General features: G+C 37.8%; 1 protein-coding gene across 1 annotated transcript in view; it reads left to right on the top strand.

Moving 5' to 3' along the window:
* LOC306774222 (E3 ubiquitin-protein ligase Midline-1-like) overlaps positions 1-13,622 on the top strand; it is a 44,968-nt gene extending 31,346 nt beyond the window's left edge. Inside the window, exons 4-10 of the mRNA XM_079264213.1 lie at positions 3,074-3,181; positions 4,514-4,662; positions 5,899-6,026; positions 7,161-7,304; positions 11,464-11,625; positions 11,740-11,947; positions 12,027-13,622. Coding sequence (XP_079120339.1) covers positions 3,074-3,181; positions 4,514-4,662; positions 5,899-6,026; positions 7,161-7,304; positions 11,464-11,625; positions 11,740-11,947; positions 12,027-12,375 — 1,248 coding nt within the window. The 3' untranslated portion in view covers positions 12,376-13,622. The remainder of the gene's footprint in view (positions 1-3,073; positions 3,182-4,513; positions 4,663-5,898; positions 6,027-7,160; positions 7,305-11,463; positions 11,626-11,739; positions 11,948-12,026) is intronic.
* Positions 13,623-17,116: the final 3,494 nt, after the last annotated feature.

Genomic DNA, 17,116 nt, shown 5'->3' with positions numbered 1-17,116 from the left:
TAATCCTCCTTTCAGGCTCTGGTTTGTCATACTGATCATATGCTCCAGAAGTCTCTGCCTACAGTCATTAGATGCTCCAGATCTTCACATTATTATTGAAGTCATGCAGAATAAAACTGGAAAATTTTCAGCTGCAAAATGTCATCCTTTCCATCTGAAAGCATGTCGTCTCACTGCTCGGCTTATTTGTGGCACTCGTCCGATCAAAGCAGTGCTATGAAAAGCAGTGAAAGTAAACACGAGCTTAATGGAAAACTAAACTGACAATCTTTCACTTTAAATTTACGTTGTTTTTGGTGTGTTGGAAACGCTGCTCAAACCAATAGGAAAATGACATCATTGAAGCATGAGTATGATTCTTTGTTGTTCTTAGAAAAGATTGTGTCTAAAACACATTTCTATTGCCTTTACATCTCATTTGTAAAAAACATACAACATGTAACACAGAGATATCTTATGTAATGCTGCATGTTGATGTCGAAGAAAGCAATTAGCTGAGTTGCAAAGACAGATGCAGAAGCACAGCTATACAACAGAGCCGAGGCGTCCGTCCCAGCATGTCTCACTTAAGCACCGAGATGTAATCCAGGTGGCAAACTGTTTCTTTTGGCAACACAATCTGAGAAAATGAGGTTTGTAAGGGACTCTGAGGATGTAGACGTAGTCCTTTCCAGGCTTGTTTGGCTTTGTGGAGGAAAAGTAAACGACTCCCCATGATGTCATTATTAAAACACCTGTCAACATAGTGCAGGTTTGGATAAATAACTGCAGCATTTCTCGTTGGCTTGAAAACACTTGCAACAGACTTCCCTTTCATGGCTCCCTTTGCTATCGCTTTGCTGCAGTAAGAATGCACTTTACAATATCCTGAATGGACCTCTAGGAAATTACCACAATGAGAACTTACACATTGTTGGGACCTGCGGTCTTATAATTGGACTTGAAGCAAGTTTTATAGCCTGCTCAAACTGAAAGGCTTCCAAGTGCAAAATGAATCTGATGCCTTAGAGAGTGGAGCTTGATGTTGTTTTTCTTCCAATGACCCTCATGGCAGAACAACTTTATATTTAATCGACATCACTTCACATCCCCCAACACCTTCAACTTAATTAAATATATCTACTAATACTAATTGCCAACATTGGGATTTCAGGCAAACAGATGTTTGAATTTACAGCTACTTAAATTAAAAAAGCCTGTGGTATTTATATTTTTCAGCTTACACGCAATTGGACTGGGACAGTTTCCGTCTCCCAGTTTCCAGCGTTCTTAAGATTGCCCTTGGGCTTTTATTGTTTGTCCCAGAGAACAAACTGCTTTGCATGTAAATAAATGTGTTGCAATTTTAAAAGCCAGCACGTGAAACAAAGTGTTTCAAATTTTTCAAAAGTCTTTCAAAAGGTTTTTTTTATTAAAAAATAGCTTGCTTTGTGTTGCCTTTTGTCTCTGTGCTGCAGTGTGAGTATCAGTGTCTTGTCCAAGGACACTTAGATACATTGAAAGGTTAGGGATTGAGCCATCAATCATCTGATTGGAAGTGAACCACTTCATCACCAAAACTATGCCTGCCTACAAAGGTTGTTGATGTTTTATGAGGGCCATAATTTTAGGTAATACTTTCTGATGGACATATAGCTCATGGGCCACTCTGATACATTTACTGAAAGTCTTCTCTTTCTGTTTTAGTCTGCAGTTTTTATTTAGTCTTTAAATAAATGTACAAAAATTAATAATGTAATATCTAACAAGTTGCATGTTGTACCCTTTTCTACTCCTAATTTATTATCAAATGATAAAATATTTGGTGGATATAATTTTTCTTGCAAAATGGAGAGTATATTCTCCCATGCTTGGAAATTACACATACATTCATATAACATTGATTATGTAGATGTTATTATCAAGAGACAATCATAAGTGAGGACCAAAGTGGGAACGATGTTGGGTTCAGACACTGGGAAGGTTTATGTCTGAACCTTGCTTGTCATGTTTGCTTTCAAGAAGTTGACAAAGTCGAAGTTAGCAAGGGCTAATATGGTGAACCCCAAAAAGGCTTCCGCCAACTAGTAGGTGCAATCACAATGCAGTTATTGTTTACCAAAAGCATGATGGCAAAAGTATTAAATCCAAGCCATTTAAAAGGGTTTTAGCACTTTATAGCTCTCATGTTCAATTGCCTCCAATGACTCTGGATTCAGTTCTGATGATGATTAGAGTTGGTCTAAATGGAAAACTTTATTTTTTAAATGACATTGAAAGATTTATGTTAGAAATAAATGATGGACCTTTCAAATATTTACTGTTCCTACACAACTACAATTTGAAGCCATTTGACTAAATTTTTGTGGAATGAGGCAAACCATTTGTTTTCATTTGTCATTTAATCTCTTCTAGAGGAAGCGCTTTCTCTGACATCTCATGATATGAGGAAAAAATGACTATTTTGACATGATTTCATGGTGACATTCCTGACAGAAGTTTATTTAAACCTTCCCTGTTTCAGTTTACACCAGCAGCATGACTTCACATGACTACAGTCACATCATGGAAGTTTGTTCAGTCTTTTTGTTGTGTAAATTGTCATATCAGCATATTGGTGAAGTTCAATCTGCTAATCTGTAAAGGTTTCAATGACACAGCCGATGTCTCATTCCTACCTTCCTACCTCATTCAAAACAGGATGGCTAAACTTGACTACGGCCTGCTTGTGAATGGAGATCACTCTTTCACCATATCAAAAACTCCATCTAAGAAAGCTTTGCTGTGTATTCCAGATAAAATTGAATGCACTATATGGTATATAAAGACTGGTTTCATGACTTTTGAGTATCTTGTCAACACTTCATGCTCCAATGAATGACTAAGCACTTAAGATAGCAGGATGCAGAGTGGCAGAATACACCTAATCTTCCTCAGGTCTGTGCTTTTAGACAGGATGATGGATGAAAATAACATCCCATTCCTCATTTGTCATGATGTTGAGCCAGGGGACATAAGTCCCTTCTTTAGCTCCCTGTCTTCATCCTTCATCAGTCCTTTTGTTGCTCTAATGCTGTGCATCAATTGGTCTCAGGTGAATGCGTCTCGCCAGGAGGGCAAGCTTTTGGAGGAGTGTGACATCCTGATTGATATCATTCAGCAAAGGAGACAGATTATTGGCAACAAGATCAAAGAAGGGAAGGTAAGGTGAACACACTGAAGGGCGAGGAGTGACGGCAGATACCTTTTGTCCTAGCCTTCATCTTTGTCTTATCTGTTAGGATTTTACCACATAAGTTACATTCATTGTCCATTATAAGGCTGTCTACCCTACCTTGAATGTTTTCCTTTAGCTTCACCTGAAAATGTCATGAAGTTTAATGATAAGTATTTACAACCCAGTTAATTGACTGGGAATACTGTCAACTTCTTTAATCACCTTTTAAACACACCAATATCACTTAAAGCTACCATTAGACTTAGTTTTATGTCCAATGCAATACGTCATTGACCTATCTGTTAACTGCTAACAGATGGTAAACTGCTCACATCTCTGAGATACAAACCCTCTGACACATTCTGAACAGACGGGCGGGAACAGTCGGATGGACCAAAAGTAAATCCCAAAGCATCTGAAGGGGATGTTTGCTTTAAACAGATGATTTTTTCAGCTGTGCTTACAGAGACGTGTGATGCTTTAAAGATGTGTATTTTTTTTTATCATAAGACAATACAGGAATATTTGCCTTAATTCTGACATGTTTCCACAAACTAGTTTTTAGATGGAGGTCATTGGGATTGCAGCCAAATCAAAGTTGCTGTTGTGATTTGGAAGCCAAACTGCTGATGAAATGTCATTTGACCTCATTCTATCCCCTGACCTCAATCTGCCTCTTAATATCGCAGCTCATAGGGAATGAGAATGAAACTAGGTGACAGACAAGAGGAGGTGAAATCCCAGATTTGCGTGCAGGAAAATCATAGCCATGCATGAAGAATTTTGCATGTAGCTTGACTGTAGGAAGTTTCATATCTCTGCCAAAAAGGCCCCTAGCAACAGTTTCTACTGACAACTTTTTCTGTTTCTTTGCAACTGCATCCATAGTTTGATTAGTACACAGCATCGCACTACTTAACCTTGAAGTATCTGATTCATATGAAGTGTTTTATTAGAGACAGGCTTCAAAACAAGTCCTTGTAAAACAAAGAGACAAACCACACAATCCCAGTCCTTGGAACCCTCTCGAAAGACAATGAGTGTGCTGAATGCCCGTTTAAAGACTTTCTAAGGCTGGTATCAATTAGGAAAATGTTTTGTATCAGTCAGCCTCTGTAATAGTGACTGTAATGTCAACATCCATCTCTATGTCCCCATAAAAAAAAAAACATATTTGCACATAATTTCTCTCATTTTGTCCTTGTCCACAAAGATCAGCAACACTTTAAGCTTGCCAAAGCCATTTTCAAGCTATGTTGCTCTGACTGATCTATCTTAAAAAACACTTGTGATAATTCTCTTTGTCAACCTTTCCAGGCTCAAAGGCTTCGAAAGCTCGCCCAACAGATTTCCAGCTGCAAGCAGTGCATCGAGAGGTCTTCCGCCCTCATCACACAGGCCGATCAGACACTGAAAGAAACTGACCACGCTCGTTTCCTGCAGACAGCCAAGAGCATCAATGAGAGGTCGGACAGCCTACATGCTGCCCACACATGCACAGATTACTCAGCATAGCACGCAAATGTCTAGCTTAGGGGAAAAAAAACACATGCTGAAAGATCATTTGAAGCATCAAGCCTCAGCTTTTAAGCATCACAAGAAGTAAAAGGGGGTTTTATCTTTTCTTTTACTCTAATCTTATTCCAGGCCCTGTTTCAACTTTCTGCCCGACAGATTTGGCAACTAAAAGCAGAATCTAGTGTCCTTCATGTGTAATAAAGGGGAAAACAGAGGCAGAGTATATATATATATATATATATATATATATATATATATATATATATATATATATATATATATATATTCACAAATGTAATATATGTGTTGCAACAATCTGTCATTTCACTTAAGAAGCTGATCTCAGGATAAGCATAATTGGGTAATTTTTAAGTGTCTCTTGGGTTTTAACATGCTGAAAACATCGAGGAAGTATCCTCAAGGCAAACCGCCCCCTTCATCTTTATTTGGTATGGAAGAACAATGTCTCCATGTGAATGTGTGTTTTATGCTGAAACCAAACACTAATTTCATGGAGCTAATTTTCACTTCTTACATCTTCAGTTTCCTTTTAGTAATTAGCCAAGAGTGAAGTTAAGACCATAGATTGACCTGCCCCATGCTTCTTTTGGTTCTACCATCGCCAATATGGACATCATTGCAGATTCCTCACTGATCATAATCAATCACTCTCTTTTTCTGGTCTGATCATGACAGTTTTTATGACTTTTGAGGGTCTAACTCTAATCCCCACTGGCTAATATCCAACTACAATCAACACTTCCGCAAAACCAGAAGTAAAATTCTAATTAAGCAAACAAAACCACATTGTTAACAAAAGTAACCTGCAAGACTTGTGACCGATTCAGTCCTTTGACAGATTCAGCCACGATGCTACTCAATCTTATCTGACCTTAAGCCTAATGCTACTGACTTTTGTTATTTAGAAGTCCAGTTGAAACCTGTTTAACCCATAAGAAGCCATTGTTACATATTAGATATGTCATATGATGTGGTTTCTGAGACATTTTGCATCACTTTATGGAACAACATTTGCTCAAATTCCTGGGGAACACAATCTTATTTTTGTCTTTTGCCACTAAATGGACACCAGAAAGCAGAAAGTTAGATGACCCTCGAAAATTCTGCAATCTGCAAAAATGTGTCATGCAGAAATGTGAGAAAACCTGTCCAATTTCTTCTAGGGTTTCCATGGCAACTGCATCAACCCAAGTGCTGATCCCTGAGATACACCTTACCGACACGTTCGACACCTTTGCCCTGGACTTCACCAGAGAGAAGAAGCTACTGGAGAGTTTGGATTATCTTACTGGTAACATTGTCAGGTTCTCTCTGTTTCAAAGACATTATGGAACAAACCTTTAGAGTTGAGTTCACATGCATCGTCATCACCTCGACTCTTTCTTTAATTAAGGAGTCATAGATGAAATATTCCTTTGCTTTGCATCAAGTCCTTTGATTTAGCTCCTCAGTGGCCACAAGACCTAAACATTGCTGCTAATTAACAATTCCATTTCAGCTTTAAATTTGGTTTTCTTTTTTTATTTTTAAGCCTTTGAAGTCCCCATGCTGAAGCACTGTATTTGAAGCAACAGACCCCGAGCCTATTAACTTAAATTAATTTCCTTTGTCCCATTTGGACCCATCAAAATACCACTGAGCTTTGTAAGGACACCAAGGAGGGGAAATAAAAAAAAAAAAGAAAACAGGAAAAAAAAACAAGGCATCGTGGGTAGTAGTTTTGAAGGTCTGTGGAAATAGCTGGACCATATTTATTCTCTGTGATGCACAAAGGCTTTGCCGGAGGGCCTTTTCACTGAGTGAATCAGTCTGAATCACTCTACTTTGTGCAGCCACTCATGACAGAAGGCTTGGGAGTGGGAACGAATGACAGACACAGAAAGAGATAGGAAGTGGCTTTACAATCAATTTAAGCTCAACTTTTATGTCTCTGTTTCTCTACCTCAGTCCACCCTCTTTCTACAAGAGGCTTCACAGATTGAATACAGAGGGATGGATTTTAGGTATTTCTCTGAAGTGTGCAGTCATACCAGTTTATTAGTTTACATGAATCATCATTTAATTTTAACAAAGTCAATCTAGTGTACCTGGTTATGTAAAAACTCAGTTTTTAGTACTAATAGGACTGTGGTATTAACTGTCCCTGCCGTGTTCATGCAAGCTTTACCACTTTCATCTTGGATTGCTTTTAATCTTCTACTCTACTGGAAAGAATATCTTCAATCCTTTGTTTAATGATGGCTGTAAACTCATAAACTGAAGCAAATGAACATGTACAAGGTTAATTAGGGGTACTGTTATTTGCAACAACTGATGTTTGAGTGTTGTGTCAGTTGACTATATCATTATGGTAATTTGCAACTCTAACCAAACAGAACACAGAACAAATACTTGAGATGAGGCTTCTGCTCTTCTTTCTTCACAGCTCCAAGTGCTCCATGCATAAGGGAAGAGTTGTGCACAGCTTCTTACGACACTATCAGTGTCCACTGGACGTCAGATGATGAATTCACGGTGGTGTCCTATGAGCTCCAATATGCCATCTTCACTGGACAGTCCAACATTGCCAGTAAGTGTTTGTAGATGACCAGGAATGTATCAGTCTGAACAAGATTTCTCTTTTTTCATCTCTACAACACAGTTCTGTCTACATTCCATTAAAAAGAGTAGTTTTGTGCAAATTTATTTACTATTAAAAGGTTTTTATGGCCAATAAGCTTTTGAACGCACAAAACAGAGTCCTGGATGGGGATCAAAGAAGTTCATAAAAATAAGGCCCATTTATGCTCACAGCTAAAGACAGATAGAGAGACTTTTAACTGTGTCCTGCATTCTTTACATGTGTAACTCAGTCTGTTTCCAAGGTTCTTGATGGCCATGCAGCCCACTGCCACTTTTTTTAATGTCTATCTCTGAAAATGCATCATTATCTCCTCCATTGTTGCCATGTTTGCTGTTGTCTGAAATTGATATTGCAACTCAGAGTAAAACTCTGCTGAAGTCATTGCCTAACAACTATGCCAGCAGAAAGGACACATGAAAGTATGAGGACAGTGTCATCTGTAATTACTGTACATATTACAAAAAGGGAGCATAAATGGGCCTTTATTAGTTGTGGCAGCTTTGGTATGTGTCTCACACCTGCAACCAAGGTATTTCTAGATGTTTTATAATGCTGTTTATGCAAAAAAAAAATGCGATATATCCACACGATAATTAGGTTTAAAACCTGATATTTATTCCCCTTACTACCTACATGTAACTAGGTGTCATAATGTACTAGTATTAACAAAGACTGATATTTTGGGCCCTGCAGGTATTTGAGGTTGCTGCGAGTGCGACTATTTACAGAAATTCAGCCAATCCTCGAAAAATCTGCAACTGTGTTCAGTCACTGCAACACTTATCTCCATACCACCCCTGCATTACCATGGCTTACATATGTGATAAACTGATTTTTAACATGCGGATGGAAGTAATGTGTTGTTGAAATTTAAAAAAGAAAAAGCTGTCTATTAAAAAAAAAAAAAGAAAAAAAAAAATTACCCTTAATGCTTTAATTCTGCAAAGAAAAAAATGCATGCAAGAAATGCATTTGGACAAATCCTATCCCAACCAATCTCACTAAAATAAAGTTTAGTTTTGGAATATTAGATTGTAGAAATTCTTTTTTAATAAAAAAGCTGATGGACTGTCCAGGGTGTACCCTGCCTGTCGCCCACAGCCAGCTGGGATAGGCTCCAGCTTCCCCGTGACCCTGAATTGGATTAAACAGTTCAGAAAATGAATGAATGAATATCAAGGGATAAATTTTAATTGTGATTAATTAAATCATAAAAAAGCCCTTTAATTAAAAATTTAAAATACATACCTCTCACAATTTTATTCATTTATTTCTTTAAACGGGACATAATTGTTAAACTTAGAGATATACTGTTATATGTGTGTCCACAAAACTACTGGGTTTAAGGCACTGCAGGATTGAGACGTCGTACTAGTGAGGATGACAGCTAGAAAACAAGTCGGCATCTCAGAGCCACACGTCACAACACAATGTCTTGTTGAACAACAGACATGCAGGATACGCAGACATACACATTTAGTAAAGACACACCAGACCCAGAAAATCTCGAGCTCACTTGAGTGAGCAAGAGCTACAAGGAAAGTAACGGGGTCAACACAACTGAAAACAAGCTCTTCATCTCAACTGAACTGCTTTTTATTTACGTTGTATCCAGTCTTTATTTTAAGATTCATAAGCTTCTCTGCAAAATTCACCTTTCTGGATTTTTTTTTATGCCAATTTCTGTTTCAAATAGTTTTGAAGCTTGAACTCTATCAAAAAGGATTTGTATGAATCATTCATCCGAACTTTTCCTTTTCCCCTATTATTACTTCACAGTTTAAAGCATATTAGGAATTGACATTTATTTGACTAATTTGACACCATTTCCCTTGTGCTGTCAAATCCCTGTCTGTTCCTGTTTAGTAATCTGCTCTGATGTTCTCTCCCCCCATTCCCTTCCATTTATCACATCCGTTGATGACAGAGGTGTTGCTGTTGGCATACAAGTCGAGTGCTAGATATTTTCCCCCTGGAGACATTCAGATAAATCATTATGCCTGACATTGAAGTCTTATAAGTTTAATACAATTATAACCCAAAGAACTATTCTTCACTCTTGTGCTTTGGCATAAATGCTCAACGCATCCTTGCAAATCGTGTTTCATCTTTAGTCTATTAAACAAATAAACTAATCCATGTGTCTCGTGGCCTATTCCAACAGGAAAAGAAACTTATCCATGTTTTAGCAATTATCTTCGTCCAGCCCACATTGCCTTCGAAATATCCCCAATATTTTCCAAATATTTAGTTTTCTTAGTATTATTAACAATTTGATTGATCAAAATGAACCTAGTTAAGACATGACTTGAAAGCTGTTGAGTATACTCAAACATTAGATTCAAAAGAGATAAAAAAGGTCATACCTTATCACGCTAAACTAGCAAGCTAGTTAAATAGCTCATTTAAATAGTTAAATAGCTATAAATGTGAAATAGCTTTTGTTGTTCATTTTAATTTAATTTGAAACAACAGAAATAACCAAATTATTAATTAGTTCTTTGAAAATTACTTTTCCAGTTTTTAAAATTTTTACAGAATACAACTTGAAGCTAATTTAAGCTACGGCTAATGAAGGTAATTATGGTACTTCAGTTATGATGAAACTCTCAGCTGCTTAAAATAATATTAAAAACTCTTATTTGTCGCCTTTTATCAAAGTAACTGTCAATTCCTCAAACGTTCATGCTCATTCCAAGCACTTTTTTACCCCTCATTTTATTTAATCGCTTTCTCTTTCTTTTGAACATTTAACTTGTTTGTTTGTTTTAATGTTCTGTGCACCTCCCTGTCATGGTTTAATGTTTTTATGGAAAGCACTTTGAAATGTCATGTACATGAAGTATGCTATACGAATAAGCCTGCCATGCCTTACCATGGTTGTTAGTTTTAGTTTTTCAAGATAGATTAAAAACAGCTCATCCTAGCTTAGCATGCTATGCTAGCAAACTTTAGTAGGAGTCGTTTAGTAGATTCTGTTGATCTATTAACTAAATCTAGGGATTTAGTTAACTAAATTCATGTCAGTTAATTATCATAAAAGTAACCTAAAAGTAATTTAACAATTATTTTGGAATAATTATATCTTAACAAAATACAAATGGAAGAAAATAGGCTTTAAGACTAGCTAAGGCTAGTAGAGGTAATTTTAATCGCTAATCTACATTTAGTTGTATAATCAGTGTGGAGAATAGTGCAGCTGAAGTTTGAAGGAGCAGTTTGGTTTTTAAGTCTAAAGAGAGTAATTAAAGATTTGAGATAGATTTTTCTGACGATATTTGAGTATATTGTCAGAAAAGAACAAAGTCGTTTAATAGGTTTTTGCCGTGGCAACAAAAAACAAACTTAGACAAAGATTTTCCACAGTCACATAAAGACAGAGTGAGGCTTTTTCAGATATCGTCTTTTAGGGTCACTGCTCTGCAACTTTTAGTTGTTTCCCTACTCTGAGATACCTGATTGAAATAAAGAACCCTTTAACATCCTGATATTAAATCTGCACAAACCTTCTGATAAGTCCTTAACTGCCACAGGCAACTGCGGCGTTGTATTTTCATACCTCCCCACTGGAGGTATGGAAAATGTAAATTAAAACCTTCCGCTTCCAATTTATGACTAATATTTTTTTCTCATAGTCTTAGCTGAAAGAAGACATTTCTTTGTTATTGTGAAGTATACAACAGCCTATAATTGAGCTTAAAGTTTACCCCCCCCCCCCCCCCCCCACACACACACACACACACACACACACACACACACACACACACACACCATCGGAGGGAACTCAGAAGAACTTAGGAGCCATGAAACACATAGAGGAAATACAGATAATGCAAAAAAAAAAAAAAGCTAATAGCTTTTATGAAGTCAGGTGAAAGGTGGTAACTGTTCCTCTAAATGCTTTTTCTCAACTTCTCACTTGTTCCCACTTTCAGGCAACTTTTCCAACTATCAGCACTATCTTGTTACACAGCTGGACATCCTTCCTTTAACTTTTTTTTTTTTTTTTTTTTAATAAATTGTATTTGTGTGCCAACAGTGACAGAAGTTTGACTTGCTTGTACCATTAGGCAGTTTTCTTAATCGTGATATATTCTTCACCTAGGTCTCTGTAACTCATTAGAAAGCTGGATGATTGTTCCCAACATAAAGCAGAACCACTACACAGTGCACGGTCTCCAGAGTGGCACCAAGTACATCTTTGTCGTAAAGGCTATTAACCAAGCAGGAAGCAGGAGTAGTGAACCGGGCACTCTGAAGACAAACAGTAAGAACATTAAGATTAACTGATGTTTAATCATCTGTTTGCTTGTTTATTTGGTTTTCTGTTTGGAAAAATAAATAAAAAAAAAACATTTCTGAAAATCTTTTCTGTGACCAGGCCAGCCATTCAAACTGGACCCCAAAACTGCTCACAAGAAACTGAAGGTGTCCCATGATAACCTCACAGTGGAGCGGGATGAAACCACATCTAAGAAAGGCCACAGTCAGGAGCGGTTCTCCAGTCAGAGCAGTTATGGCGTGGTGGGAAATGTCTATATTGACAGTGGGCGTCACTACTGGGAGGCTCTGATTGGAGGGAGTACATGGTAAGTCGACTTTTTACTGGTAATGGAGTCTCTTTAAGCAAAGGTCCCAGTAAAACTAGAATTGTCCTCTTCTCAACAGGTATGCCATCGGCATTGCCTACAAATCAGCTCCCAAGCATGAGTGGATTGGCAAAAACTCGGCCTCCTGGGTTTTGTGCCGCTGCAACAACTCCTGGGTGGTTCGCCACAACAGCAAGGAGCTGGCTATCGAGCCGTCGCCTCACCTGCGACGTGTTGGGGTCCTGCTGGATTATGATGCAGGATACCTGACCTTCTACGATGCCGTGGGCTCCCAACACCTACACACATTTCACGTCTCTTTCATCCAGCCTGTGTGTCCTGTGTTTAACGTGTGGAATAAATGTCTGACAATTCTCACTGGTTTGCCCATCCCAGACCACCTGGAGGGACTGGAAGCAACCAACTGAACGCAACAGACACCAAGAATCAGTCATTGTAAACACATTACCTTAAAGCTGCACTGGGAAAGAGTTAGAACAATGCTAATTTTTGGCTGGAGAACAGAGGAATGATTTATATTCTGCCTCAGTTTCCCAAATTAAATTCTGTGCATGTGCGCTTAGAAGCAGTGACGACTCGGTGAAGTTGTCATTGTCTCCTCTCCAACAACATCGGCAGTATCCAGCACTCCCCATAAGAAAAAAAGCGCCGCACTTATCGTTGTGTGAAATATACCTTCGTCTCTCATTGGTTTTCTTGAATACATAGCACCACAGACAGGCGCTTTTTTGTGATGAATGAGCATTTGTGTTTCCCTATTCAGGTACGCAGCTGTTGTACAAAGTTCCCTAGTGCAGCTTTAAAGAAAAACATACCCTGAAAGTTCATTTCAAGCCTTCCAAAAGCCTATTTTCTAAAGCAAAGATGATGATCCTTGATGCTGTGGCTCAGTTTCGGTTGATGGCCATAAACTGGAGTTCTTTCAGGACTAAATAGTCACTGTTGAGCAAGATGATCCACCTCTAAGGCACTTTGTTCAATACTGGGCATATTTGTTGTATCACGATGAGGAAACAAGCCACAAATTAATAACCAGTTTTCTTTCATCGTCTATTTTTTCTCAAATCACCTTCTCAGCTAAGCACTTTGCAAAATCTCTGAAAGTACTCACAGTGCATACACACAAAAGCATGCACGGTAAAATCAGTCAGGTTGCTGGAAAGAACAGATTACAGATGTATATTTTGTAAATCCGTTGCACCCCACCTTCCCTTACCCCCCTTTATCTAACCCCCCGCTTATTAAGAAGGAACCAAAGTAGCCATGGCTGTCTGTTCAGATGAATTTTAGTCTATGTTAATAAATGACTAATTATTTTTAAAAAGTGAAAGAGAAGAAATAGGATTATGATAATATTAAATGGAAGATTCCCTAAACATAGACCTTGTTTTTGCACATTGTTTACACTTCATTCATGGTTTCGTAGCCTAAAAGTTTAAATATTTTTTGTGCAATTTACTTGCGTTTATATTGGGACAGTGTTGTGTTCTGTCATGTTCATTTTGATTTGTCAACATGTTTTTTTTTCTTTTTTGTTTTTCCTGTGCTGCATAATATGTGAGTTGTGTTCCAACTGTAGCCCCAGGTTATGATTAAAGATAAGGGGCAAAATATGAATCTGGGTGTAATTCTTTCCCCTTCATTTTCTAGCTAATCACGTTACCTACTTTTGCATTTCACTTTTCCACATAGGCAAGCAGTCACCATCTGAAAGTATTAAAAACCTTCAGTTTCCCATTCAAATACCATAAACAGGGCTGTACTCAGACTTGGAGCACAGTGATGTCATTTGCTCTCGTCATTACCTGAATCTGAATTTTCCCACAAAACGGATGAAATGACTGGAATGAAATTAATCCATTGATAATTTGATGGAGGGAAAATAAAATAAACCCTGTCCTGCAAGTTTTAGGTTTAACTTAATTCATGTGTTAAGTTCCTTAACACATGAATTAAATTCAAATGAATTGAACAGATTCTTCACAATGGTCCAATAATTTTGAGCAAGGTGAAGTCTAACACCTGCAGGACAGTGGTCTTTTGAGGGCCACTGTAAGAGTTCCAAAATGTCCCATTGCAGGACATTAAAAATGGACACAGTCAAGTTTACATTCAATAATATGATTCACTTAAAGTGTAATAGTGACAAAAATTGACTTTTTTTGTATTAATGCTAATATTTAGTTGTATTTCTGGGGGAGATTTGGTTTGTTATCCCATCATTTTATAGTATGGAGGACAAATGTTGGCAGTGCGTTGAACTGTGTGTTTCTATGCACCCAAGACAAATATATTGTGCTTACTTTAATGTTTCTATTTCCATTTTATGCTGTTATTTGGTCTGTCTGTGTGGACATTTTTATGGAAAGCAGTGCTTTCGCCACTGTTGTCTTAGGTGAGTCTATAAGAAAGTGGATAATAAAACCTTGCTCCCTTTAACATTAAAGTTGTTTTTCGTGTGGATTTCAGGATGTCAGGAGCTGATCTCATAAAAAAGGAGGGTATGAAATGCCAGGAGCAGCTGAAGCCTTTCTGTGGATGAACAGAGATCAAACTTTCAGGGAATAAAAGCCGCTCAAAAAGCTCAAGAAGTTTAGACTTTAACACTGTGCTGAGTAAAGCTTCCAGTGCTTTTGAGAAAAAGACGCTGACAATGGCAGCTGCTGCTTTGATCGACCATTTTATCAATGCTCTACACTTCTGTTTCATAGTGTAAGAACTGCCGCAGAACGTGGCATTCAAGCTCTTTCTTCCTTATGATGAAACTTCCAGAAGTGTAGATTTCAGGATCCTGAATTCAGTCAATACTGTGAATTTCCTGCGGAAGGGGAAGTAGTTGAGTTTATCATGTGAACTTCCCGCAGACATCAGGGGCTCTTCCTGACTTTCCAGGAGCAATTGTTCTGAGACGCCAGGGGTTCATCGCGAGACAGCTTTCCTAAAGTGTTACCTGAAGCTTTGAGTGTTGTTCACACGGTTTGGCGGGGTGAGAGGGGAGTGAGAGGTTACTGAACATCACAATGCACAAACAAAGAGGTCATAATGACAGTATACAGGTCACAGTCTGTGACTGCTTCCTGACAGAAGTGCTAGCTTCCACAGCTAGTGCTGGGTGATGAGCACAACAAATTTAAAATTATACACTTATAAATATCTTACCTTCAATGCAATGAGCAGTGAAAATGTGTCACATTTTAAATCAAGCACTATACATGCAAGCTATCAAAGGAAATGGCTGCCATTGGCTTTACAAGTGTTACATCTATTATGCTAGTATTCTTAAAAGTCTAAATATGAGGCTGTGTGTTTTAAATATACAGGAAGAGCAGGGTCATTTCATAGTATAAAGGGTTAATTAATGAATAAATATTGCTCTTTAAAATACCCCACCATGCACCATGTACTGTTGCATGACAGATGGTTGTTTAAACATTTTTTTACAATAAGGAAAGCTTTTTAAAAATAAAAATTGCAAGGGATTGGTTCAAGTTTGTATTTTTAGCCTAATTTATGTTCAGTTTATGTTAAAAATAGGTCTGTTAATTTTAAACCTTGTCAAATGTTATTACCCATAATTACCCAAGCATCATTTTAATGGACGCAGTTGTTTGGCAACACATCCACTAGAGGGCATTGTAGAGTTCTAGGTAAACCTACAAACAATATTTTGATTTTCAATAGCAAACATGGCAACACTGCAGAAGACCATGATAATGTAAATTTTCACAAAGAGAAAAAAAAAGGAAACTACCTGTCATGGCTGGTCGCATGTAAGCTGCAAATGCAGCACACATTTGCACAACATTGCACCCATGATTTCCTGTGGTACTGCCTCATTTGCTACGACTGGCTATGCACCTTTAAGCTCTCTAACGGCAGACTGAAAATACACACATAAAGGATGCAGAACATGGAAGAAAAGCTCCATCTGTATGCATATTTTACTGAGTGTACAAACGAGGCTTTACATTGTCCGTCTGGGCAACTTCAAATATTCAGATCAATGAGGTGAAAAGGGGCTCCCACTTATGGCTGTTGCCACACTTAACTGCTACTTCGATAAGGAAAACATCAAATGGAAAAATAAATGATAGAAAAATGTATTAGATTCTAATAATAAATGTCCAGGAAGGCACAGAATTGGACAGCCGGGATGTAGATGCTTTGACTGAACAAGATAAGGTATATTTCTTTAGGGACTGTGATGAGATAAAATTGGAATTGAACTGATTTATTGCTATTCAAACTTTATTTAACCAGGAAGTCCCATAAGACCATGTCTTTTCTTTTTTTTGAGTAACAGCCGGCCAAGAAAGCAGCCAATAGCAGTCAACACAAATAAGCAAACAAAAACCTAAATAAAAAGATAAAACAAATGCAAAAAACAGGTACAGACTTCAGTTAAATAAGTGTCTAATAAACTTTTAATTTACCCAAAAGCAACCAAGTTACTGCCCTGTGATGGACTGGAGACCTGTCCTGGGTGTACTGCCTCTCATCCGATGATTCCTGGGATAGACTCGAGCTTCTCTGCGACCCTTAAGTGGACTAAACGGTTCAGAAAATGGATGAATGGAACCAAGTTACAAATCTTTAGGGTCTCCTTGAAGGTATTCAAGGACCATGGCTGAATGAGTGTAGTGGCACTAGAATTAAAAATTTGATTAGTTTGACAGTTTGAGAAAAAGCCTGAGAAAGATGAACAGACCGAGGACAAGACAAGTAGGACAAAAGAGACACAACTGCGTCCTTAAAGGATGCTGACTGGGCTGAATTTTTGTGTTTTGACTACAAATGGATAACTTGGAGACTTACAACTTACATTCCTGGCCAAAAAAAGTAAGTAGCACACAAGAAAAAAGCAACTAACCCACAATATTCACTCCTCTCATGTTCATATAATTTATTATCATTTTTTCCCCATTTAATGCAACCAAATCTTCTTGCTGAACCATTTGTGTTCTTACGCAAGTGGTGACATTTTAAACAATTGATGCTGTAACTTAACAGGTCTTGGGATTTCACTTCTTAGCTGAAATATCCCCCAAAGGTTGAGGACCAACCATTTTATTAACCTTTATCAGGGGAAGGATTTGCTGAGCTTGTGTTCTTCTTCACAACCTTGGATCGTGTGCAGCAGCACTATGT

This window comes from Telmatherina bonti, assembly GCF_933228915.1.
Source record: "Telmatherina bonti genome assembly, chromosome: 24".
In the NCBI taxonomy this organism is placed as follows: Eukaryota; Metazoa; Chordata; class Actinopteri; order Atheriniformes; family Telmatherinidae; genus Telmatherina; species Telmatherina bonti.
This window is presented reverse-complemented; position numbering and strand designations above follow the sequence as displayed.